The 24,535-nt window shown below is 38.7% G+C and overlaps 2 protein-coding genes across 11 annotated transcripts in view; both read left to right on the top strand.

Annotated features, from left to right (window-relative positions):
• Positions 1–17,181, top strand: part of cadps2 (Ca++-dependent secretion activator 2) — a 134,340-nt gene extending 117,159 nt beyond the window's left edge. The window contains exons 20-31 of one of the 10 annotated variants that reach the window (XR_013796525.1): positions 273–392; positions 2,301–2,330; positions 4,499–4,654; positions 4,736–4,883; positions 6,375–6,389; positions 8,103–8,177; positions 8,415–8,498; positions 8,603–8,635; positions 13,536–13,643; positions 14,527–14,687; positions 16,080–16,184; positions 16,346–17,181. Coding sequence is in view for 6 of the 10 variants with exons in the window: in XM_079603798.1 (XP_079459924.1) it covers positions 273–392; positions 2,301–2,330; positions 4,499–4,654; positions 4,736–4,883; positions 6,375–6,389; positions 8,103–8,177; positions 8,415–8,498; positions 8,603–8,635; positions 13,536–13,643; positions 16,080–16,184; positions 16,346–16,516 (1,045 nt within the window). In the remaining 4 variants the exon portion in view is untranslated. Of the gene's footprint in view, positions 1–272; positions 393–2,300; positions 2,331–4,498; positions 4,655–4,735; positions 4,901–6,374; positions 6,390–8,102; positions 8,178–8,414; positions 8,499–8,602; positions 8,651–9,181; positions 9,291–13,535; positions 13,644–14,526; positions 14,688–16,079; positions 16,185–16,345 lie in introns of those variants that run through there. The other 9 variants (XM_079603800.1, XR_013796526.1, XM_079603799.1 and 6 more) reach the window with 9 other exon arrangements.
• A 3,007-nt stretch (positions 17,182–20,188) lies between these two features.
• Positions 20,189–23,465, top strand: fezf1 (FEZ family zinc finger 1). The gene is made up of 4 exons (XM_079603759.1): positions 20,189–21,287; positions 21,375–21,509; positions 22,246–22,378; positions 22,732–23,465. Exons 1-4 carry the CDS (start codon positions 20,526–20,528, stop codon positions 22,992–22,994), a joined length of 1,293 nt encoding a protein of 430 aa, XP_079459885.1. The 5' UTR covers positions 20,189–20,525; the 3' UTR covers positions 22,995–23,465.
• The last annotated feature ends 1,070 nt before the right edge of the window (positions 23,466–24,535 follow it).

The following is a 24,535-nucleotide window of genomic DNA, read 5'->3' as shown; positions in this document are numbered from 1 at the left end:
TAGACTCCAAACTGAACATGCCTCTTAATACAGTACGGCATTGAACAGATTGTATGTACGTGTCTCACAACCACATTCACAAATGAAATATGCCGTCTTCTCCAACTAAGGCGAATCTCTTCCCCGAATCTGTCAACAAGCTGCTTCCTTCCTCTCTGATGCCACAGAATGATCAGTCAACCGCTGTTTATTCTGCTCTTCATCTGATGAACTGTCTTATTGTCCTCCTCCTCTCAGTGCTTTCTGCTCTTTTACTCTCTGATCTCTGGCAGGACCATCACCAACAATCTGCCAAGCGTTCCACTGCCCAGGGTTCCCAACCTGCCTCTTAACCTCCCTCAGATGCCCAGCTTCTCAGCCCCGTCCTGGATGGGGCCGCTGTGTGACAGCACGTGTGTATGGGCCAGCTGGGCGCCATCGCTGCTTACTGTTCTTGACATATGCTTATTATAGCTGCAAAGAGGTCACATGACTAGTTAGAAGCAGTCTACAGCCCTTAAAAACACTCAAATATATTTATTGTGGCATATACATTTTAAATGCAGCAGTGGATGATTCCAATTGTTGGTTTTACTTATTGCTAAAACAAGCATTTGTGTGTTAAACATAAGTTATAACAAAAATTAATAAATTTGAGCTTTATGAATTTAGTATTTTTAAGTACCTATAAAGTGCATCCTTAATTGCATGGTTGTTTCGTGTCTGTCAGCTTGGGTTGGGAATCAAGAAGTTGTTTTATTCAGAACAGGTTCCATAATTTGCCCACCAAAAAAAATGTATCTTGTCACGAATGTCTACTGTTGTCCGCTGAATCTACAGCACCACAACAAACGCGTTTCAGCCGAGTTGCGAGCTATTTCGCACAACAATAAAAAAAACAACGCAACTTGTAATTTCTGATTGTTCTTTTTAATTAATTGGCAAAAAACGTGTTTAGTCTAAACGAATCAGTCTGCTGACTCACTTGAATCTCGACTTATTGAATCACTTGCAGCTGAGACTGAACCACTACCTTTTTAATTGTATTAAAGTCGACATGGAATCAAAATTGACCCTATTTACTTTGTTAGCGCATATTACTAGTCTTGTGGTGAACAATTAATCCGTGCAAGTTAATACACAGAAAAAAAAATGTTTGCCGTGGTAATCTTTAATGAAAGTCTGAAAAGTTACTTCGGGTCTGGAATGGAATTCCTTTTCTGATGACGTAGGTTTGACAGCTTGGGTTGAAAACGTTTAACCACTCCCCTCAAACCGTTACTCTGCTATGGGCGAGAGATGGAGAGGAGGAGCGCTAAAGTAAAACCCTGCCCTCTGTTCAATATTCCCTTTCACTTGGAAATACGTCACATCACTGGAGAAAAGTCGCTTGCAACTTCCGGTTCACGCAGACTTTAAAGCTACACGGTGTCATTTTTTAAGTTGATTAGCAAAAAACACTTTATTCTTTCAAAATTATATGTGCTCATTAATGTATAATTACTTCTACCAACTAATCAAGTATTCTCATAAGCGTACAATCTGCCATTTATAATACATTCGAGTGAGTCGCTCGAATAGTGGCAGCCATGTTGCGCCTCCATCTTGAAAATACATTAGCCAAAGAGGGACATACCTGGAAATTCAAGCTTCGCCTTTCACGTTTTTACACTCAGTGGCACCGTGACGAATGCGAGAGGGAGATGACTCGCGCCTGCCGATAGATTTGAAATAATACGTCCACCGTAGGAGTTAAAACGCCCTCGGGATGGGAGGGGCTAGAGTGTAATATTCAGTTGGTAGTCATATACACTTTCACCGCTAGATGGGAGTAAATCTTACACAGTGTAGCTTTAAGTCCTTTAAAATGTTACTTTAATAGAAAAATAACTCATTTGTTATGTAAAATTTCTTATGGGTCAGTTCTTTTGAATGAATCTGCTAAACTCATGTTTGGTTAAACAGTTATTTGTTTGATCCATCTACCGACATGCTTGAAACTCAACTTATTGAATCACTTTCAGTTGTTGACTGATGATCGAAAGATTTACTACTTTTTCTGCTTAATTACTACTTTTTTTATTGTATTAAGTCCAGAACCAAATGATTAAATTACTTCCGATTCCCATCCCTGTCTCCATCAGAGTGTGATGATCCTGTTTGCGATGGTTTGCTTGAAAACATTAGTGTGTTTATTTTAGTGCTTTTTTGTGCCAAAGTTGCTTGATAGCTGTTATATACTGTTATTTTAGGCGGTGATGTGTGGCTTTTTTTGGTGTGATTCATCGGTTCAATTTAACAGTTATGCATTTGATTTACAGCGGACAAGGAATTAATTTGCCAGATATTTTGTGAGTACCAGAGATATCACATGCTTGTGTTTGGTGTGTGTTGTGCCTATATCCTGTTTTTGTTTTTAGTCTGAAAGACAACAGATTCACAGAAACCTTTTTAAAAGATAATTCACATGGACGCCCGAGTCTCCATAAACATTCATTTTTCTTCCTATAGTGAAGCGCCCGGGTATCATCGGTTCAATCTGCGGAGCGCGAGAGCGTTTAATCCCGCTGTGAGCATGTGATGATAAACGGCAGCACTATTTTCTCTCTGCCGTCGGGGGTTATCTGGGTAACACTATAGTATAGTGACCTCATACACCAAAATCCAGGTTTATCCCTGAACAATTGGCTTCACTCAAAGCAAGATGTAAACAGCGTCGCTCTACAAAAGAACTTCCGACAGCTACGAGAGACTAAATAACGTCGGAAAGTTAAATCGCATCCGTCTCAATTAGCCTGAAGAGTGTGAACTGCAAAAGCACACCAGCTTTCAGGCCTGAAACAGTGTCTGTAGTGGGTGTAGTCCTGTGGGTGTCTGTCAGAGGGGACTCTGTGGTTAGCTGGTTGTTAGATTCGGCGAGAACTTTGTGTTCTCCCTCGGGGAGTCTCTTCAACAGACGAGAAACTGGTCCATTTGTTCATCCTGTGCTGGAGGCGGAGGCGCGCACCCCCGGGGGGGCCCTTACGGACCGTACCGCCGCTAATTAACCGAGTGGGAGATCGCGCTCGCCCCTTTTAATTGCACAGCGGACTTTGCCAAACGGTTTATTTTCCCGGACCGCCACTTGTGAAGGTAACAGTCTTTTAACAGCGAGTGGAACGAGTGGCCTTTTTTCGTCTCGTCGCGTCACGCACTCGAGCCCAGACTGAGTTGTTGTGTCGACTGCGGTTGACACGGTGATGTCGCTCCATCTGTCTCGCTTGGCGGAGATCTCTTGAGCCCTTTCGAACCCAGCGGAGTCGGCACACAACATCAGTGGAGATCGCTCTCGATCTCGACTCCCTGCAGCTTGTGGAACAGCCACTCTTAGACTGACAGTCCTGGCTGCAGGACAACTTGACTGCAGGACAACTTGAGTCGCTCTCGCACGATTAGTCGTTTGGTTCGACTGTGCTTTTTTGCAATTTGGGGACGACTTAACTATTCATTGACAATGTAGGGTGTTTTCACATTTGAGTTCTCAGTCTCTGAACCCTTTCATTCATTTACAGTAGTTAATTTTCCAGACATTTGCAAATGAGAAATAGGATTCATCGTAGGGGTTACATTAACGTCAGAAGTGAGATCATTTCACCATTGAGGCCCAAACGTAAAGTGAGTTAAAAAGAACTGACATTTTTTATTTGCATTCATCCTGAGGTGTCATTTTGGTCTATTTTAAATGACTACTCATATTATAGTAATTATAATATAATTAATGTATATATTTTTTATTATTATAACTGTTTTATAATTAATATATTCATAATTATATACAATACATTATATACATTTATATTAATTCATATGTCAAATATTCTTTATATTATTATACAAGAATATGTTATGACGATAAAATTTAATTAATGTTAAAATATTATAATATATAATAATCTTATCTATGAAGAATATTTGCCTTTGATATATTAATTATAATATTAACATTATTTTAAAAGGTTATTATAATAATAAAACGTTTTATTAATTAATTAATTTGATCACTTTTAATATTTTTTTATAGTTTTATTTTATATATTTTTATATAACTTCCAAATAAAGAACATTCAAATAAATCAAAATTCTCAGACCCCTGAAAAAAAGCAAACGTGAAAACACCTTAAGATTTATGTTCCAGACCAACTATATACTCTTTTTGTATGCCATCATGTAATCTTTTTTGTCACTTTATGTTAAATAATGCAGTGAATGGTTAGTTTATGGTCATTCAAATAGTGCCACAAAACTGTGAAATTATAATATAGTTCAATGGGCATCAAGTACGGATCTGTTTTGCATGAATCTGTTAACAAATTCATTTTATTATTATTATAAAGTGTGTTTTGAGTACTTTGACCTTGGCATTCATGGTTTCTCTTTTTTAGATTTGTAATGTATTTGCAGTGAACAAATGATGTAAAGTCGAAATGTAGACTTTAAGATCAAGCGTGTGCTGACATGTCACGGTTTCTGTCTTTCTCAGTAACGGCTCGGCCACATCCGAAGATCTATTCTGGAAGCTGGATGCTCTTCAGATGTTTGTGATGGACCTGCACTGGCCAGAGCTGGAGTTCGCCAAACATCTGGAGCAGAGGCTCAAACTGATGGCTAGTGATATGATGGAAGCCTGTGTCAAAAGGTCAGCTATTTAAGAACAAACAAATGGCTGTCCTTCTACAGCTTCATGTAACTGATTTATCTTGCCATCTCTGATATCTAGGACCAAAGGTGCCTTTGACTCGAAAATGCAGAAGTCTAGCAAGTCCACCGATTTCCGCGTTCCCTTGTCTGTGTGCACAATGTTCAATGTTCTCATGGACGCCAAGAAGCAGTGCTCCAAGCTCTGTGTTCTCGACCAAGGTCAAGAGGTACGTCACAAACTTGAGTGGACACGTCTATGTTTATCTTAGTGCTGTAGATCTTTTATGAACACCATAAGTCTTGCAAAAAGCATCTTGTCTTTGTACAACTGACAGCAAGGAGGTAAAAACAAGATTAAGAACATTAAATTGCGTTACACTAATCAGCCGTTTGAATAGCTGTCAGGATCCATCAGTTTCTCTTTTTATTCCTCAAACTTGATTTTGAGTTGAACTAGCACAGGTGTTATTGGTTGGTTTGAAGTGGTTTGTCCTTCCTTTCTGTGGGCGATATTATCCTCCTCTTCTTCTGCCTAGAGATAAGTCTCGACCACAAGGTCCTAATGCTCTGGAGGCCTTGAACAAAATCACATCCAAACTTCCACAGACCCTTCGGCACCGAGGACTGCCATTTTGATTTCAAACAAGCCAATTCATTATACTGGCTTCTCATTTGCATGGCAATTATGATAATACTTTGGCTAGCTATTTAATTTCCTTTTCTCTTTGTGAACCATTTAAATAGGTGTTCATTAAAGATGTAGTTTCTTCAAGTAAAAATACTTTATCCCAACTTAATGTGCAGAAACTACTATAAGTAGTGTATTCAGATACTACCTAAAGTGAATTGACTCCAGTAAACATGTACCTCTATCAAAACATTGTTCTGTCAACTTCTGACTGGATAGCGAAAGATGTTCAGATTGTCTTTGAAAGCTCTCAATTGGATAATTATGATCCAGAGTAGAGTTTGGCTTCACTTAGGATGTGCTCACACTAGAGACGAATCTGAATTGAATGTTACAGTTCACTTTAAGGAAAGAATGAGTAAAAATGAGTGTACTCCGAGACAATTATAAATGCTATTTAAACAAAAAAATTTATATGACGTTACATGCACCACATAGAAAACCGGAATCAGATTTGGCGCCATTCACACTGAGACACTTGATTGATTTTAATCTGATTTCACACTTCATATTCAATTTGTGAAAGTGGAGTGTATTGTGTTTGTTGTGTGTGCTGTTCAGGCTACAAATGACAAAAAATTTGCTCTACAGTAAATAAACTTTGCGTTTGTGTTTTTTGGACCTTTGTAGATTACATTTAAGTTTAGTAATAGGTTTAGACGTTCGTTTAGCTTCCAGAATGAGTGATTCAGACATTAAAGTGGCAGTTGGCTTGTTTGTTTTTTCCTCTTTAATAAATGACTGTAAATCTCATTTCATATTCGTCCTTCTGCAAAAAAAAAAAAGAGCCCTCACCGTTTAGCCGTATAAAGCAAGTTCGTTAGATTTTGTGTTGTGTTTGTTTATTAATTTGTTGGATTTCACCTAATTAATAATCAAAATCATACTTAAGAGGAGTTGTATTTATCTGATGGCTGTCTGTTAACCAGCTCTGAGATTAGTTTTCATTCAAGGATGTTTTATCTTTTTTGCTCATTGTCTTTTTTTGACTCATCCCCGCATGTCCTGCACGTTATTGCATGAACCCAAGGTTGACCAACAGTGGGTAAGTATACACTCTACCCTTCTTTTGTGCTTGTGAGTAGAGAAAAAATACAATTTGTGCAGTTAACATTTAATGAGATATTTCACCCAAAAACGAAAAATTCTGTGATCATTTACTCACCTTCATGACATTCCAAACCTGTATGACTTTCTTTCTTTCCTGGAACACAAAAGAAGATATTTTTGAAGAACGTTGGGAACCACATAACATTGACTTCAATTTTATGGACAAAACCACAGACATTTTCAAAATATCACAAATTAGTGGAATCACTAACACACCAGTGTTGTTTTCATTTAACCAAAGCAGTTGCTCCTTCAAATAATTTAGTTTTTTTTTTAAACAGCACCCTAAAATTTGATCACTGCCTTAGTTCTTTGTCTTCTTTATATTAATGCACATTTAGATGTATGAAATCTTCTGAAATAGAAGTAAACTATTTGTTTGTATAGTCGAGAACCTGCTCTCTCTCTCTTCTGAATCGAGTCGTCGTAGTCGATACTACCCTTTTCCAGTCCGAACAAAATAAATAAATAAAACTTGCTAACTTTACGGAAAAAAAAAATCTGTATTTTCTCCTCCATTGACACCTAAAGTATGCGGCCTTGTGCGGCGAGGTAGTCGAGAAACTGCCACTTTTATTTCCACTTACTTCTTAGTATTGGGTTAAAAGGTATTTCTCAACGCTCAACTGATTTTCCTTCACACGGAATTGAATTTAATGGCCAACAGTGCGCGTTTGTGAAAGACTTTATTTAAAAACAAAGAAAAGATGATTTTACCCGAGTTCGTCTGCCGCTTTATTTCAAAATACAAGGTTATGCTTTATAAGCCGCCATCTCGCTGAAGTGACTCTGAAGAGGATGGCTACCAGATAAATGTTTTCAAAAGAAATTATTGTTCTTTTGGTTTTTCACACACACGGCGAAGACCTCCCTATTTAATCGGCGATAATGCAAAAAAAGAGCCCTCGCCGTTTAGCCGTATAAAAAGCAAACATGGAAGTGTTAATTGAGGTAAAAAGTCCTCGAGATTCTCCTATAATGCCATTTATGAAAAAGCTGCCATTTTGCGTGCAGGGAAAAAAAGGGTGAAAAGAAAATTAGAGCTGCTGACAGTGACCTCTTAGCACCCTCAATTTGTCACCGATCTGCACGCATTGATGATTGAAATTTTTAATTTGGGTGTCCTTTAGATTCGGCGTGAATGGCCATTGTTGGCGGAGATGAACTCCTGCTTGCCTTGCATGCAGCAAAGGCATCTATTCAACACCCAAATGGATGCGCTCTCTCTCTTTCTCTCTCACACCCCCTGAGCCCTCGCTTTCTCCTTCCTCCTCTCTTTTTTTTTTTTCCACAAAATAGGTGAATAAGACTTATCAGACATGAAATGGCGGATTAATTGAATGTAGTGTGAGCCTTTGGTCGCCGCAGCTGGACGGGTTCTTTAGAAAAACACAAGGCTGCTCTAATTGTGGCCCACACAAAAAGTATCCTTCAAATTCCTTTGCCCTAAACGAGAGCAGGAATGCCATTCATTGGCATAATGGGCCTAATAGCTGCTTAACTCAGCCCTATTGCAACGGGGAGGATTTTTCCTCTCTCCCGAAATATGTCTTTGTGAGCGTGTTGTTCTTTTAGGATGCCTTGCGATCTGTTCGGCGTCGTATTTGTTGATGTTTCTCCTCCTTGTCCCCCGTCTTCTGTCCTACAGCAGCAGTACCACTCAAAAATCGATGTCCTGATCGATGAGGCCTTTAAGGAAATGATCTCCTCCTTGGTCTCAAAGGTACTCCCATCAGGCATTGTCTCGGCCTCTTTAGAGACGCCGCATTTCATAACACTGCGATTTGGCTTTTCAGCTGGCCTTCACTGTGACTCAACACGTAGCTTTCCACTGAATGTGTGTTTCAGGAAACGTTATATGGTGTTTTCTGCTACGTTGTACCTTTGTCCTAAATTGTTAATTGTTGCTCGTGCTAAAGGTGTTTGTGCCTGTCACGCAAACATTAACTTGCTTTCACAGTTTGCAGCTGTTTTGGATGGGGTGTTGTCCAAAATCTCACGATATGACGAGGGAACATTCTTCTCCTCAATCCTGTCTTTCACGGTGAGTGTTGTGACGTTTATCACACCCCCTTTCCGGGATCTCATTTCGCACTGAACACCAAATAAGCCAAAGATATCAAGCAGGTACTTTTTTTTCTTTTTAAGGTAAAAGCAGCAGCCAAATATGTGGACGTCCCAGTAAGTGTATAAATGGTAACTGTGCGCATGATGCCGGCATGCCCTGTGTGGATATTTTTGTGCATGCTGCTCTGCATTTGTGTGTGTGTTTTTATTATTTACTTAGGGAAACAGATTCTCTATTCAGCTTTGCCAAGCATTTCCATCTTGCTTTGTTTTTAATATTTAAAAAAGGCTTAATGCGTTTTATTTCATCATTACTTAACACAATTACATATTTTTTTTATCATTTGCAACTCATGGCCAACTGAAAGCGGGATTGGAGCGTCTTTCAGAGCTGGCTGAGCAAGACTAATTAGCAACCCCATTGGCTTAAAATCAGTCTCACGATCTGCCACAGTGTTGACAATGGGCCGTCACAAGCAGAGAAAGATGCTAATGAATCACCAGGAACCAAGACTGTTCAGAGCGCAGACCGTGAGCAAGCAGAAAGAAACTAACACGGGTTGAGGGAAAGACTGAGTAATCGCATGACCTCCTGAACCAGGACGGCAGTATTACTGAAGGGCTTTCTGAATTAAAACATGAACAAACTTCTCATTACAGTTAGTTTCCTGCGACGGCAAAGCTGAATTTTCAGCATTGTTACACCAGTCTTCAGTGAGACTTCACATGATCCTTCAGAAATCATTCTAATATGCAGTGGCCCTAAAAAGTACGTAAAAAACTGTATTAATGTCTTTTAATTTGATGATGAAAGTAAATTTTTTGCCTCTTTTAGGAAGATCTTTACTTAGAATTTCCAGACATTTCCCCCGCTTTTTCTGTTCTGATTATCGAGGGAAAGTCTGTGGAACGAAATTTAAATATTGTATAATGTTCAGTAGTGCTAACAGCACTACACTTTTATTGGCAGATGAAAGCATTAGCATTATTTGGATTTCCACAGAATTGGAACACTCGTCATAAACAGATTTTCTGCTGAATTCTGTGAATGCAGATTCCATGTGGGCCTACGTTTAATAAAAGTCAGATCCCCTCACACATGTGTCCTAGAAGAGAAACCACAGCACATTAACTATCAACATGATCCTTTAAATATGACCAAAAAGTTTTTCAATACTTTTTGACTTCATTTTGAATAGTTTTTTCATTTGAAACAAAAAAGTATTTTTTTATATATTTTACTTCAAAAGTGTGCTTGTGATTATATTTATTTAAAAAAACTAATTGATATTTGATCTAATGCAATAACATTTAATAGATATGTATTCATAGATATTTAAGTGTATAAATAAGTTTTTCCATTTGGTCACCATGTGTTTTATCATTTGCAACTTAAAAAACATATTTTACTTCAAAAGAGTGGTTGTACTATATATTTTTTTTAAACTACATTTGATTTGATATTTAATTTATTGCAATAACATTAAAAGAAAAAAAGTTTTGTCTTGATTTTAAAGTTTACCTGTTGTTTTATCATTTGCAACTTAAAAAAACTTTTTTGAAAACCCCAAATTCATGAAAACCCCAAATTCAAAATTATAATATTGTGAAAAGGTTTTCATAAGCTGTAAGCCATAATCATCAAAATTATAACAAATAAAGGCTTGATATCTCACTTTGCATGTAATGAGTCTATATATTATATTAGTTTCACCATTTAAGTTGAATTACTGAAATAAATGAACTTTTGCACGATATTCTAATTTTTCGAGTTTCACCTGTATGGTCTAAACACGTTTTGTAAAAAAAGTTTGATAACGGTTTACTTAAAGATTGTATGTATAATGTATTATAAAGGTTTAATGCATTATAAATGTATCATATATTTTCATAAATAATTGTAACCAATGCTAAAATGCATTATACCGGTAATATTTGCATTATAATATCTAAAATAGTTTTTTAAATGTATTTTAATGCACTATACTTTCTATAGGCTTAACATAATTGTTATGATGTGTTATAACTGACTGTGGTCATAATTATTCATGAGACCATACAATGCATTATAATGTGCATTAGAAATACTTTTACAATACATTATATATAAAGGCTTCGAGTAAAGTTTTCCCAACAGTTTACCTATTTTGTTATGTTTTATTTTTGAAACTTTGCAATTATGCTAACTTTCTTTCAGATAAATGATACTTGATGTTCTTGATGATGACATTCATACATTTTTAGGTGGGACTTGAGTGTCCAAATTACAATTTGGGGGCAATGTGCAAAGCAAACTGATGAGATTAAGAACAGAAAGTCATTCAAACCCTGCACACCCAAACCCCATCTCTCCATCTGAGCTCTTGGGTCTGGCTCCCCGAGGTGTGCAGCGGGCGAACACCCCATCTCCCTCTCAAATTATAGCGTAACCTCCACCTTGCGCTTTTGTGCAGAAGGAACGCTGCTCCGTGTAAAGCCCTTTTCACAGCTCCCGCTCAAGCCGGAGAGGGAGGGAAGAACCTGGCTGTGGTCTGGCCTTTGGCACTGAACATGTCTGGGCTCTTGTCACGAAAGGTTAAGCTCCTCTGCTCCTTTGTGAAGGCTGCCATTCAAGCGCCGGGGCTTTCTGGCGAGACGCCCTCCCGATAGCGCTCTGTTAACACACTCGTTCGCACATTCACACCCACGCTAACACTCACGGCTCGAATCTGCGTTCGCATTAGCGTTACCACAACAGAGTATTTACTCAAAACTTGCACAAACGCACTTCACACGCTCTCTATCGCGCGCGCACACACACACTCACACACACCTGCACCTGGACAGTGAATGAAGCAGTGGCAGGAAGCCAGGCTAGCAGTTGTGTGTAATTACTGCGCATTTCGTCTCCCCTTCCCTTTCTCTTCTGTTTCCCCATCCACGCCATTTATCCGCTCAGCTTAACCAGTCATTAACCTGGCCTTAATCGCACCATCCCACACCTCTCCATTTATTCTTTCACACACGGCCCACACCCAGTCGTCGTAGCATTGTCTGGCCTGACGGATCGGGCCTGTCCCTCGGTCCTCCGGTTGGATTTCGTGTGAGAAGATCGTGTTTGTGTACTTATCGGCCCATCACGGGCTTTGTCGTCCTGTCAGAAAGATGGAAGGAAGAGCATTGGGTTAAAAATACCCCGTTTTTGCTTCCGCCCAAGTGCCTTTTGTGGAGCCACAGGTGACTACCATGATACGTCAGCGATTAGGTTCTACACAGGAAGTGGCAGTTTTCTTCCCTCCACTATAATATAAATGTCTGTGAAGACCTCTGAAGTCCTCTTACTCAACATGATATGAAGCCCTCTTGAGATCCCAGTCGTTTTTGATCAACTGTTGTTTGTCCAATTCATATCACTGATGCGGTCAGGAGGTTATACTGTCCAGTGTGTGTTACTGTCCAGTGTTGGGGAGTACCTAACTAGAATTTGTGACGCTACTACATAAATGTCAATAGTGTGACGGTTTGCTTCTTTCAAAATAAGGCAGCTTTTCCGTGAACAAGCTTGCTTTTACAAGTTATACGTGCAACTCTACAGGATTCTTTGAAAAAAGGATTTTTCAAATAGGTATTTCATCATTGGACCTTCATTCTGTCATACAACCAACACAAACTCACAGGAAGCGAGGTCTGACCAGAACAGGAGGTTGATGTTCAGGTGTCTCTTTGCGCTCTAATAAAAAGGTTTTTTTCCAGCGTTCAAGCCCTCGAGCTACATCAGCCCCTGAGTCATGGGAGGGAAATGTGTCACAGCAATTATAGCACTATTAGGACATTTTTGTCCTGTTTTAACAGCCTCAGTGTGAATAGATTTTTTTTCCACAGGTAAAAGGATTGCTTTTAACAGGGTATAAGTGTCGTAGGTGCGTTTAATACGTTTACAAGTGTTGTTGTTTTTTTGTGTTTTTTTGTGCATTTTCTCATAACTATCCTTCAGCAGGCAAAGATGGTGGTGACTGTCAATGTATTGGTATTCGTGTTTGATCTTGGTGTTTGATTTGCTCGTCCTGTCATACAAAGAAAATAATGGCTGAATTAAAGGTGTACGAAGTAATTTTTGTTAATTTCGCTGCACGAATTTCTTATACGTCTTCATATTTACACAACTGCTGTGAATGCAGCATCATATAAAAACAAAGAATTTAGTTATCAATGCCATAGCAGAAAAAAACAGCTTGTATTTATTATTAATAATGTTAATCATCATCCTATTAATATTTGTAATACATATAGAAGAATAAGAAAAGAACAGTAATGGCCAATTCACACCAAGAAAGATAACTATAGGAATCTAACCATCTGTTTATTGATTCAGAAGTGCGCCCAGTTTTGTCATCTGTCGCTTTAAATGCTTGAGCTCTTTAAAATCGTGTGGATTCTGATTGGCTGTTGATGTTTTTAGTGTTCATCAACTGGAAAAAAAAATGCTCTGAAAGTGATTCCAATAATATTGTTCCTGTGTCATTATCATTATAGTTGTGGTGTGTGGACTATTCTAGTATAATTATTATAACGATTATTAAAATGTTATAGATAATAACTTTATAGCTAGTTATAGTTAGTTTGTGTGAATAGGCCTTAAATCATAAAAGGAGCTGACACAAATAAGCAAAATACACATAGAAAAACAGGGTGCAATAAGAAATAAGGTATTTGTCAAAGGTAAAAGAATAATCTGGTCATGTGATCTCAAAATGGCCGCTTGGGGGACCTGCCCTTATGTGGGATAAAACGGCTTTTACTTGGCCACTGTTCTGACTGATATTTTAAACATTTGTCAAAAATGTTGTAGATTTCTTTAGGGGTAAAACATTTTACTTCGTGCACCTTTATGAAAGTAAAAGTTTGAATGACTCAAAATTAATCAGCATGTTTTCTGGTCAAATTCGCTTTGCAATGCATCAACAAAAATCAAATGAATACCCAGAATGACTTAATCTGATGAGCATATTGACTGTGGATGTGACCCTCTCAACAGAAACCTGGTATGGATCTAGCAGATACCTACATCACCTTCGTACGGCAGAACCAGGACATTCTGCGAGACCGTGTGAATGACGAGATGTACACCGAAAAAATCTTTGACGTAAGTTTCATGCCAAACTCGCTGCATTATGCCCCGTTACGTTAAATTCCGGTGTAAACAGAGTCATATGTAAATTGCGTGAGCTTATTTTGTCCGATAGATCGTAAGATCTGAAAAAAAACATACATTTACTCTCCCATAGACCCTCCCCTTGAAGAAATCAGGACAGAAGTGGTTGAAAAAGTGAACAAAAGAGACGGATTAAAACATAAGGTGTAAACGGGAAATGCCTCCCTCGTCTATGTGATCCAGTCGACCAAAACGCATCCAAATACCAGGTGTAAACGAGGCCTTAGCTAGCTGTAGAAATGTTTCGTAATAAGTTTAAAGAGCAACGCAAATCTAGCAGAATTACTTCAAGGTTGTTTTCAGGTGTGCCGTTACAAGTGCATGAATGTTCCAACATCTATTCCTTTTTATAATCCGTCCCAGTTGGTTTCCAGCCGCGTTCCTGCCGCATCTCCTCAGCCGTGGGTATTGTAAAGCCGAGGCAGAGGGAGGTGAGAAGGGGTGGGGAAAGTTTTTGTTGCAAGAGGCAATGAGGCCTCACCAAGAGCACTCATCAGCCCATTGTGACCACTTCCAGTGTCTGAGCACTCACCCAGGGCTCCTGTTGACCCGTTTACTCTCAAACAACATCGAGAGAGAGATAGAAGGCGCAAACGCGTACCTCTCGCTCCTTAATTTTGTTTAGAAACACACTGCTCATCCTTCCGAGCCGCTTTCAGAGGCGGCAGATCTATAGACCGACACAAACACTCGAGAGAACGTACACACAACACTCCCGCCCCTATAAATCCCGAGCAGATTGCCTTTCGAAAACGTTCTATTCCGAGCCAGATTGGAGAGATGCAGTGTTTGATGTCTTCTCTTGATTTATTAGACCTTTGCCGAGGCCGCCGATGGAGGCAGGCGGGTGGGATGGAGGTGCGCTGAACACCAGCAGCCTCTAATGTGTGTCACCCGCGCACAGTCATGCACCAGGAGTGAGCCGAGAGAAGGGTCGCCGTGTGTCACCACAGAAACATCCTCATCAGGCAGCCTGTGTGTGTGTGTGTGTGTGGTGCATCTCCAAACATCAAGTCTTCCCAATCCGTCAGTCTGTTTCAAAACATTTAATCTAATTCGAATCTCTGGACGGCTAAAAGTTTAGCCGTGAATGCATTTCAGTGCTGCTTCTTGAGGACGAGCCGTTGTACATCAGGCCGCGGAGATGCCGGAGGAAATAGGAAAATCAGTCGCCGCATGCCCTTGCAGTCTGCGGTCTGTTTGTCCGGGGCGGTAAATCACTGTGATTAGCGGAGCGATGAGGTTTGCACGGCCCTCAGCCTGGTCACAGGTGTGGAGGCCACCCTCCTCTGCCTCCCTAATGAACCAGACAAGTGGACACTTAAGCATGTGATTACTGACACACGGGACGGAGATTCGTCTGACATGGAGAAATGCGTCGCCATTCTTTCACCTCCAACAATTAGAGCACAGTCATCTGTTTCCCAACCAGCCTAAGTGCTTCAATTAAGTGGCTTCTCATCTTTCCATTTTGCCCATTTTCCGTTAACGGCAGGAGTGGACTTTCCTGATTACTTTTGCGCTGTTTGGATTCGTTTACGCTCCCGTCACAAATTTGAAAGCGTTAAAGCCAAGCCTGACAGTAAATTACATGGGAAGCTCAATGAAAACAGGCCTTATGTCTTTCAGATGATGGTGTGGTCTTGTATGACACAGTCTTGCTCGTGCATGGATTCAAACGAATGCGTGTGATGAGCTCCTACACAAGCAAATCTCGTCGATGTGAGCTAATGTTTTCCGAAATGAAATCAGTGGGCAGAATGCCAACACCAGCTGGAGTCAGAGGGTCCTCGCACAAATTCGCCGTTGATTAAAGAACCTGCTTCTTTTATAGAGAAGTCTGGCCTTCTGAACCGCTAATTATATAAGGTGTCCACACCTAAAGTAAAATGTGTATTTAAAAGGTGTTTTGAGTGCAAGGTGACCCTTCACAAACTGATTCAAGTGTTAGCCCTGTAATTAGTTGGTTTGGTATCTCTAGGTTTGTTATTAAGTGCGAACGTGACCTCATGAAACTTGGGGCAGGAGAAGATACTTGCTGGAAGTTCAATAATGAGCAATGAAGTAATGACTCTTAATGAATATTAAATACTTGAATACACTGAATAGGTAATCGGTGGTTTCTTGCATGTCCTTTGCTAAAAAGGCTGTAAAAAATGTAGCCCTGCAAAATTTGTTAGTAGATGTGAAATTTTCAAGGCTCAAACAAACAAGAAAAAAAGGGAACTTTTGACTTTAACCAAAAGCAGCTTTTTCTTTCACGCCCCACGTAGGTCACGTCTTTTTATTTGCTTAAAGGGATGAGGGTTTTTTCCATCGCATTTATGTCTCCTTCAAGGTTTATCTCTCTCTTTCTTACATGCACAGCAATGGTACAACTCTTTCATGAAGGCGATGTGCGTGTGGCTGACGGACCGACTAGACCAACAGCTGCACGTTTACCAACTCAAAACTCTCATCAAGATTGTCAAGGTAAAAAAATAAAATAATAAAGAATGCAGCGTGAAGAAGTTTTTGTTGGAAACTCAATTGACGCTAATTGACCGTGACACGAGTGCCGTTTCAGAAAAGTGAAATAAACGTGTCCTTAAACTATTGAATCGGTCTCCTTGCTCTTTATTTTTGTGGTTCAGAAGTCGTACCGTGACTTCAGGCTGCAGGGCGTACTGGACGGCACACTGAACAACAAGAGCTACGAGACTGTTTACAACCGGCTCACTATCGAGGAAGCCACGGCGGCAGTGTCGGCCGCGGACGGCCTGCAGGGCATCACCATGAGGGACAGCGATGAAGAGGAGGGTTAACGTCCCACCTATGTGGATGGACATAAACTCGATACGAAGAGGTCGGATTCCAGCTCTCCTGATTGGAGCTCACGCTTCATGCTCCCTAGCCAGTGCTACTCTGCCCTCTTTTCTAAGCCGATGTCACCATGCTTGTGTAAAAACTCTCATTGGCCACTTACAGACAGCTAAAGTGTCTCTGTCGTTTTGTATTTGATGTGCAGTGATGCAGCGGCTCGTCGCACGGCAAGCTCGAATAGCACAAAGGTCCTGCTGATGATTAGTAAGTGTATCATAGAGACGGTGTACCGAAGTGAAAGCTAGAAATACCGAGCGTGAGGGAAGTAGTGTCTGCTTATGTGCTTTTTTTTTTTTTCTTTTTTTTTTGCATCAGCTTGGGATCCTCAGGTCAAAGCTCCAAATATGGTGGATGAAATGCTAGTTGTGCAGTTTTTTTTTTCCGATGAAGTCGTGACACTGTTCCACTCAATTGCTATGAGTTCACATTCAGATTTTTCTGTAGAAGTAACCGTTGAGTGTGTCATGTATAGTATGCTGTCAATGTCCAACTATGTTTCCGATGAAAGAAAATATCACTGGATTTTAACAAGAGCTGTATATTTCTATTGTCTTTGTGCACCTGAGATTGCCCAGGTGTCTTAAGTGTTACAATTAAAGTGTTTTTAATGTCACTTTTCTGGTCTTTTTTTTTAATTATGAAGTTATGTGATGTACATGAAGGCTGAGTAGCCTATAAATGAAAACATTTAACAAGTGCTAAATACAACTTAAGAGAAAAATATATTTAAAAAAAAAAAACATTTTTATAGGCATCAAATGAGTATGCTTTTTATATTTTCATCATATTCTAGATTAGATTTCTCATAACATTTTAGGAAAAGTAGAAACAAAAAACGAAATACAGTTGTAGATTTTTCCCAGCCAAAGAATAAGCAACACTTTTAAAATATGTATTAATGACTAGAATTTGTTCTCCTGGATTATTCAACATTTTTGGGTCTCTAATAAAAATGATGGCAGTTGTTGGTCTCGATATCAAACCCACTCTGTGCAGTTTTCTGCATGTTCTTTTCATTATCACTTCAAATGGCCTTCATCTTTATTGTGCATCATATTAAACAAACACATATAAAAGAAATGGAATTCTGTTCATAGAAACACATTGCTGAAATTGCCAACTATACAATAGCGCGATGCCCACTATTTAGGCGTCTTACTCTAAATAAGACTAATAATTAAGAACAATAGAAAAATTATAAATTAACAAAATAAAACGTCAAACAAAATATAAAAAAGACTTTTAAATGTAGGGCCTATAACAGGAGACATTTGCCTGTATATATAACTGTTCATCACTATCTGTTTAAGGATAATTGATATAGATAATACTGTAGGCTACTTTTAAAGATTATACGACGTCTAAAATAATTTTTAAATGCCGTTTCATAACGTTGGTTTACTGTGAAAAAATCGATTTAGCCATCTAGTCTAGCAGAGACCTTGAAAAAATACCTTTTTAAGTGTAAAAAAAAAATATGCCAAAGCTTCAGTGTCGGATAAATAAATCACGATTGTGAGATAATCGCTGTCATCGAATCATAAATTATGTATCTTATTGAAATATGCTTTTAACGGAATTACAGCGAAATTAGTCATGGGAAATTAAATGCACGATTTTTCATATCAGAAAGCTAATAGAACCGTTAAAAAAATATATAAAAACTTTTATAAATTAGCTATCATGTGCAGCTAATTAAGCGTATATTTATATTTAATAGGGTGTTGGGGGGGGGGAAACGACAAGCTTTTAATAGCCAACAAATATTAAGATACAAAAATAAACAAATATTAAGATGCATTTGTGCCGTGCCCGTGATATAGCCTACTAGATTTCTCTCTTTACGTTTTGCCTTCGCCCAGCTGAAGAAATCTGAGGAGCAGCACATGACAACATGAGGCGACTGCTTCTGTGAAAAAGCTCAAAATTGCAGGTTATTTGACACCCATCTGCTTCCAATTGAACAGCAGTCAAAAATTAGCAATGTTCTAAAGTCGCCCTGAAAACACAAACATTATCATTTTAGCGTATCGTAGCCTACTGCTGATTATTAATAGCCATTTTAAAAATAAAAACGATATTAGCCTACCAAGTAGGCTATAGCCAATAATAATTAATAATAAACATACAAATATTTTAAAAGCTCAATATGTCATTGACGCACTCATTTCCCATAGCCTATATGTTACCTTTTAATCAGAATAATCCTTGACGAAAAAAACGTCTTCGCATCGAATCAGTGTCAACTGTATTTCACACCGAACTGCCACTTTTCATTTCTGCTTTAGCTCGCGGACAGATTGTAACGCGCGCGACTCTCTCACTCTCTCATGACATGATCTCAGCTCCTTGGAGGCGTTTTTGCTGTTAATACCTCTCGTTTGGCGCACTATTCCCAGATGAACGTCCTCACGAGTTTGCGTTGGGAAACGAAGGTCGTCTGATGCGAAACATGGCTTTTCCATCATCTTTTTGGGATGTGTGCGTGAGGTGGCGCGTGATGTCAAAACCATGGAATGGTCGCGTGAAGTTTCACTAATGGCATGCAAATAATTATAATAATTATTTGATTACATTTCACATTAAATGATGTACTCATAGGCCTGGAAAAATCAGCGAATTCATCATACGCTATAATTCAGATAACATGTGCTGTTTATCGACCGTTTACACACTGGAGCTGAAACAGTTTAACCAATTAAAAAATAACTACATGGGGTAAAATTAAGCGTTGATCATACATGACCAACAGCACCCCTGAGGTGACATTATGAGACTGTGTATAATAATAGAAATGAACAGGGCAATATGCTACATTTGCCTGCATTTAACATATTTAAAACCCTATTTAAAACGTTATGGTTTTAGGTATTAGCCTAAGTTATTTGTTCTTTTTTTATTTGCTCTTTCGAATTAAAATGCAAAATATATATTACGTGAATTCGATTACCACGTTCGTGCACAAAAATTGTATTTTTATTTTTTTTAACTAGTGTTACAACTAAAAAAATATTGTTGGTTTAAAAAAGTTACCGGGTTGCTTACAATTTTGAGTTAATACAATGTAGGAGATTTGTTTAATCAACAGAAACTCAAAATATTATGTTACATGAACCACATTAATTATACAATATGATTTGACTAAAGAAAAACAGTTGAGATAACAAATCATGAAAATATAGGCCTATATTAACGGTTTGTAACCGTTTACACAGTTTAGGGGGAAATACAAAATGCAGATTTATAAACTAATTTGTAGAAGATAAATGTGAGATTATTACAACGGAAAAAGAAAAACAAAAAATCCCTAAATCCAAATATTGTGTAAATGTCCATTAATTTGGTTCGTTCTTATGCTATAGCCTACTTTACGGCAAGTCTCATTTAAAAAGCAGTAAAGTCCTAAATTAAGTAGCTATGTTGTTAAAAAAATCGCCCTCCAGTCCAACCCTCCAAAAAAATGCGATTTCGAAGTTTTCATATGTCAAATGTTGACAAACATGATGCATGCGCGTGCCTGTCATCGTGCGCGAGGTACAATGATGTCACAGCGAGGCGCGAGGAGACCGGAGATTCGCCCAGCGCTTTACAGTGCTAATAAAGAGCACCTTCTTGAGTTAGTCACCCACAGCAGTGTGTAGGACAAGTGCTGGGAGAGAGAGAGAGAAAAAAAGCCGCTCTAGTGATTGATATATCCTGAGTAAATCGAGCATCTGGGCTGCTTTACGTGTCTTTGACGCGCGCGCGTGGTGAGCCCTGAGTTGCGCTATTGACAAAACACTCTTTATTGAGCAATCCTGGGCGGACATAAGTGCTGATTGTCCGCAATTGACAAGCAGCGGAGCAGCCAGGGGGCCTTTGCGCTTGATGATGTCTTTTCTTGCGGGTCACTGAGAGGAATCAAACTTATCTAGAACAGGAGGACACAGGTACAGGTGCTGCGCTCGAGTCATGGACAGCGCGCTGTACCACTCAGCGGGAATATTCGGCGCCCCTTCGGCTCCAACTGGAGGAAGCATGATCGCGAGCTCCAAACCTCTCGCTTTTTCGATCGAAAGGATTATGGCAAGGACGCCCGAGCCAAAGTCGATACCGTTCCCGAACTTGTTCCACGCTCCCGTGGGGAAAGCGGAGCCCAAGCAGTCTCCCGCCCCGCTGCACTGCATGATCCCCCTCATGCCGCTAGCCTGCGAGCCGCCGCATAAACTTCACATTAACGGATTAGACCACCCTGACGCTTTTTCACACAACGCGAACGAGCTGCTGAGCATCGGTTTGAATTATAAGAACGAGCAGCAAGACGCGACCCCGGCCATCGGACAGTACAAACTCTTCCGGCCGCGCGTGGTCAACCAGTCGTCGTTCCACGCGATGGGCGCCGCCGTGTGTTACCTGAACTGCGGGGAAGGCGCGTGTCCGTCTCACGCGGGTCTGGTGAACCTGCACCCCATGGCGTCGTACCTCCTCAACACGCCACTGCACGCGCGCCAGAAGAGCCTGTTTTCCTCGGAGAAGAGCAAAGCGAGCGCCGCCGCGGACAGGTGTCCTCCTGGCGTGTCTTTTAAAGAGCTTTCTCACTCTCACCTGCACCATTACATGAAGGAGAGCGCGCACATCCTGTCGGAGAAGCTGTTCAAGAACTCAGCGGCCAAATTAAACAGCGGGTCTCCTCAAACCAAACCAAAGGTGTTCACCTGTGAAGTTTGTGGCAAGGTGAGACGAGCGAGATTGATCTTCTGTTTTAACACAGATTAGCCAACATGATCCCCACTTTTTTTTAACACGGTTTGTATTTTTCAGGTGTTCAACGCGCACTATAATTTAACGCGTCACATGCCGGTTCACACTGGCGCGAGACCGTTCGTGTGCAAAGTGTGCGGCAAAGGATTCAGACAAGCGAGCACACTGTGTCGCCATAAAATCATACACACTCAGGTAATTATGCACATGATTTTACAAATAATTACATAGCTGCTGCTGCGTAATATCTCAAATGAATGTATTAACCATACTAAATTGCCATTTCTGTGGTATTGTATTGGTAAATAGGCCTATAGCTATGTAATAAATGTTTCAGTATTAACATATATTTGTTTTTATAAAATATATCAAATATTTTGTGTGTATATATATATATAGAGGAAAATAAAAAAAGAAAATAATATAGGCCTACCAGAATTTCTAAATGTTACATTTTCTAACAATTATAAATATCATATCGTGCCGTTTACATGTTTAAAAAATCATGGAATAAAAGGAGGGATGACATAGCCTACTTGTCTCTCTTATGATATTTAGATATTTACATTTTAAATATTTAATAAATGGCCTATTAAAGACGTTTTTGGTTTTTGTTTCATGGATAGCATATAGGCTACGTTTTTAATTTTTTAACTATAAAAGTTAAAATAATGATATAGCTTATGAAAAAAAATATAAGCTAAAAAAATATATTTTTTTATATAATATAAAAAAAGTTATAAATAGACTAATAATAATAATAATAGGCTAAATAATAATAATGTTAATGTTTAAAAAAATATATATTTCCGTTTATCATAGCCTATGCTTATCAGTAAAATGTATGCCTATGATAAAATGTCAAGAAAAATTTAGGCCTACGAGATAAAATGTCAAGTTTTTAAATCTATTTTCCTCCGTTTGTTTGCAGGAAAAACCGCATAAATGCAACCAATGTGGTAAAGCTTTCAACCGAAGTTCAACTCTCAACACTCACACACGAATTCACGCGGGATACAAACCCTTCATCTGTGAATTCTGCGGGAAAGGATTTCATCAGAAAGGTATCTGTCCTCAAAAGGATGTTATAATATCTAGCAATTTGTTATTTAAAAAAAATAACAATAACCTACAGTAAAAAAAGAAAACAGAAAAAAAAGTTGCTATTTTTTTTATAGCTACTTGGATGTTTGTCATTTCGACTTAAATTACATTGAACTGACTTATAATCTTTGAATCTTGTATAACTTAAAAAAAAAAAAGTTGAAACATGCTTAACTTATTTTGATGAGTTAAAGCAATGCAAACACGTTGTCATAACTCTTATTATTTTACAGTGTAGTAGATAGATTGGATGTATTGTTTTCCTGCCACGTTTATTGGGTTTGGCTTCTCATATTCGTGTTTTATTTTCAAGGAAACTACAAGAACCACAAACTGACTCACAGCGGAGAAAAACAGTTCAAGTGCAATATCTGCAACAAAGCCTTCCACCAGGTGTACAACCTCACATTTCACATGCACACGCACAACGACAAGAAGCCTTTCACCTGTCCGACGTGCGGGAAGGGTTTTTGCAGGAACTTTGATCTTAAAAAACACATTAGGAAACTGCACGACATTTCCCCGTCAGGATCCCGCTCACCACCGACACCCACCGGGAACACGGAGGGTCAGTAAAATCCCTCTGACTCCCGGGAGAGAAAAAAATCGCGCATGCAACGTTTTTTTTTTAAATGTATTTTTTTATAATAATTATTTGTATAATTTTGAGCGACCGTCATCATTGTTGAAGCTCGTCTGTGAATGGTAGATTATTACATGATTCTTTTTACTCTCAGGTACGACAGTCTTATTTATTTGAAACTGTACTGTTGTCATTTACTTAAAGAGAGTAATTGAAACCCGTATATGGAACATTAATTCTCGTGACCGCTGTGTATTTGAAACTCCATTTTATGTTTATTATTTATACAGTTCTTTGTATTAACTATACTGTTTGCCGACTGTAAACGTTTTGTTCAATCAATGTGAATATATATGCAAGGCTTGTTGTATATTTCCAATGACATCTGATCTGTCAAAAAGATTATAAAACATATGATAAAGGGGTAGGGAATCCAAATAAATAAAACATATCTTATTGCTATATTTTCTGTGTGATGCAGGCACTTTGCGTTTTCAGTCTCTTGGAAAAAAACAGACCATGTGATTCTCTCTTGTCAAACAAATATTCATTAAGGTCTATGCAATGACATATATCACACGTTAATTAAATAAAATCATAATTCTGATACTCTTTATTGGCACTTATAGAATTGCAGAAACCATTATCTGTCAAGATGCTGTGCGCACATTATGAGGGGAAAATGCTCCCTCTAGTGGACGAAACTAAAAGGAAAATATAATCTCTAAAAATATATTTATAAACGTATTAAATAAAGAGGCTTTGCGATAATGATGGCACTAAACGTGCTGTGACTCACATCTCACATACTCTTCTGCCAAAACGTTGCCAGAGTTCAGAGGAAATTGGTCAGATTTTAAAAGGCTGCTTGTAAATATTTAATGTTTTACTAATAATATGTAATAAATAGCTTTTATTAGTGAATATTATATTATTGGATTATAAATGCCAATGATTTGATTCAAATAAATAGATCTCGAGGCACTGTAGGAATGGGGTGAATTACTTTAAATTAGCTACTTCAGCACCACAGGACTGAACAGCTCCCAATATTGCTCAAATAGGCCATATTATCTGAATTCAAAATATATCCCTATATTATTTATGATGTGCGCGACTGTTCTTATCTAGGTTTATGCTAATTAATCCACAACGCTGAATTAAACGGAGCACATTCAAATGTAATTCAATATTAATTCTAAATTTAATTCCAGGTTTTGTAGGCAAGATTATTTCAGTAATAATAATAATACTTATTATTATAATAGGTGTTTTTATAGGCTACTGTGTAAGACAATTTAAGGAAAACTCTCGTTGACTTAAAATGCATTTTTATTCGCTTATTTTTTGCGTTTTTTCTTGCATTTATTTGCATAATGCATTGTGATGGCTCTGTTCTGTCCTAAATATTTCCTTTCAGATATAAACGTTTATATATAGGCTAAGTATTTCGTTCACAGCCGACAGAAAACAACTGAAAAAGCCCCCGCTTAAACTAGCTGATTTGCTGGTCTTTGTCAAGCTGGTTTCTGGT

This window comes from Phoxinus phoxinus (assembly GCF_949152265.1).
Source record: "Phoxinus phoxinus genome assembly, chromosome: 25".
NCBI classification, from domain to species: Eukaryota; Metazoa; Chordata; class Actinopteri; order Cypriniformes; family Leuciscidae; genus Phoxinus; species Phoxinus phoxinus.
The sequence above is the reverse complement of the archived record's forward strand: the minus strand, read 5'-3'. Positions and strand labels throughout refer to the sequence as shown.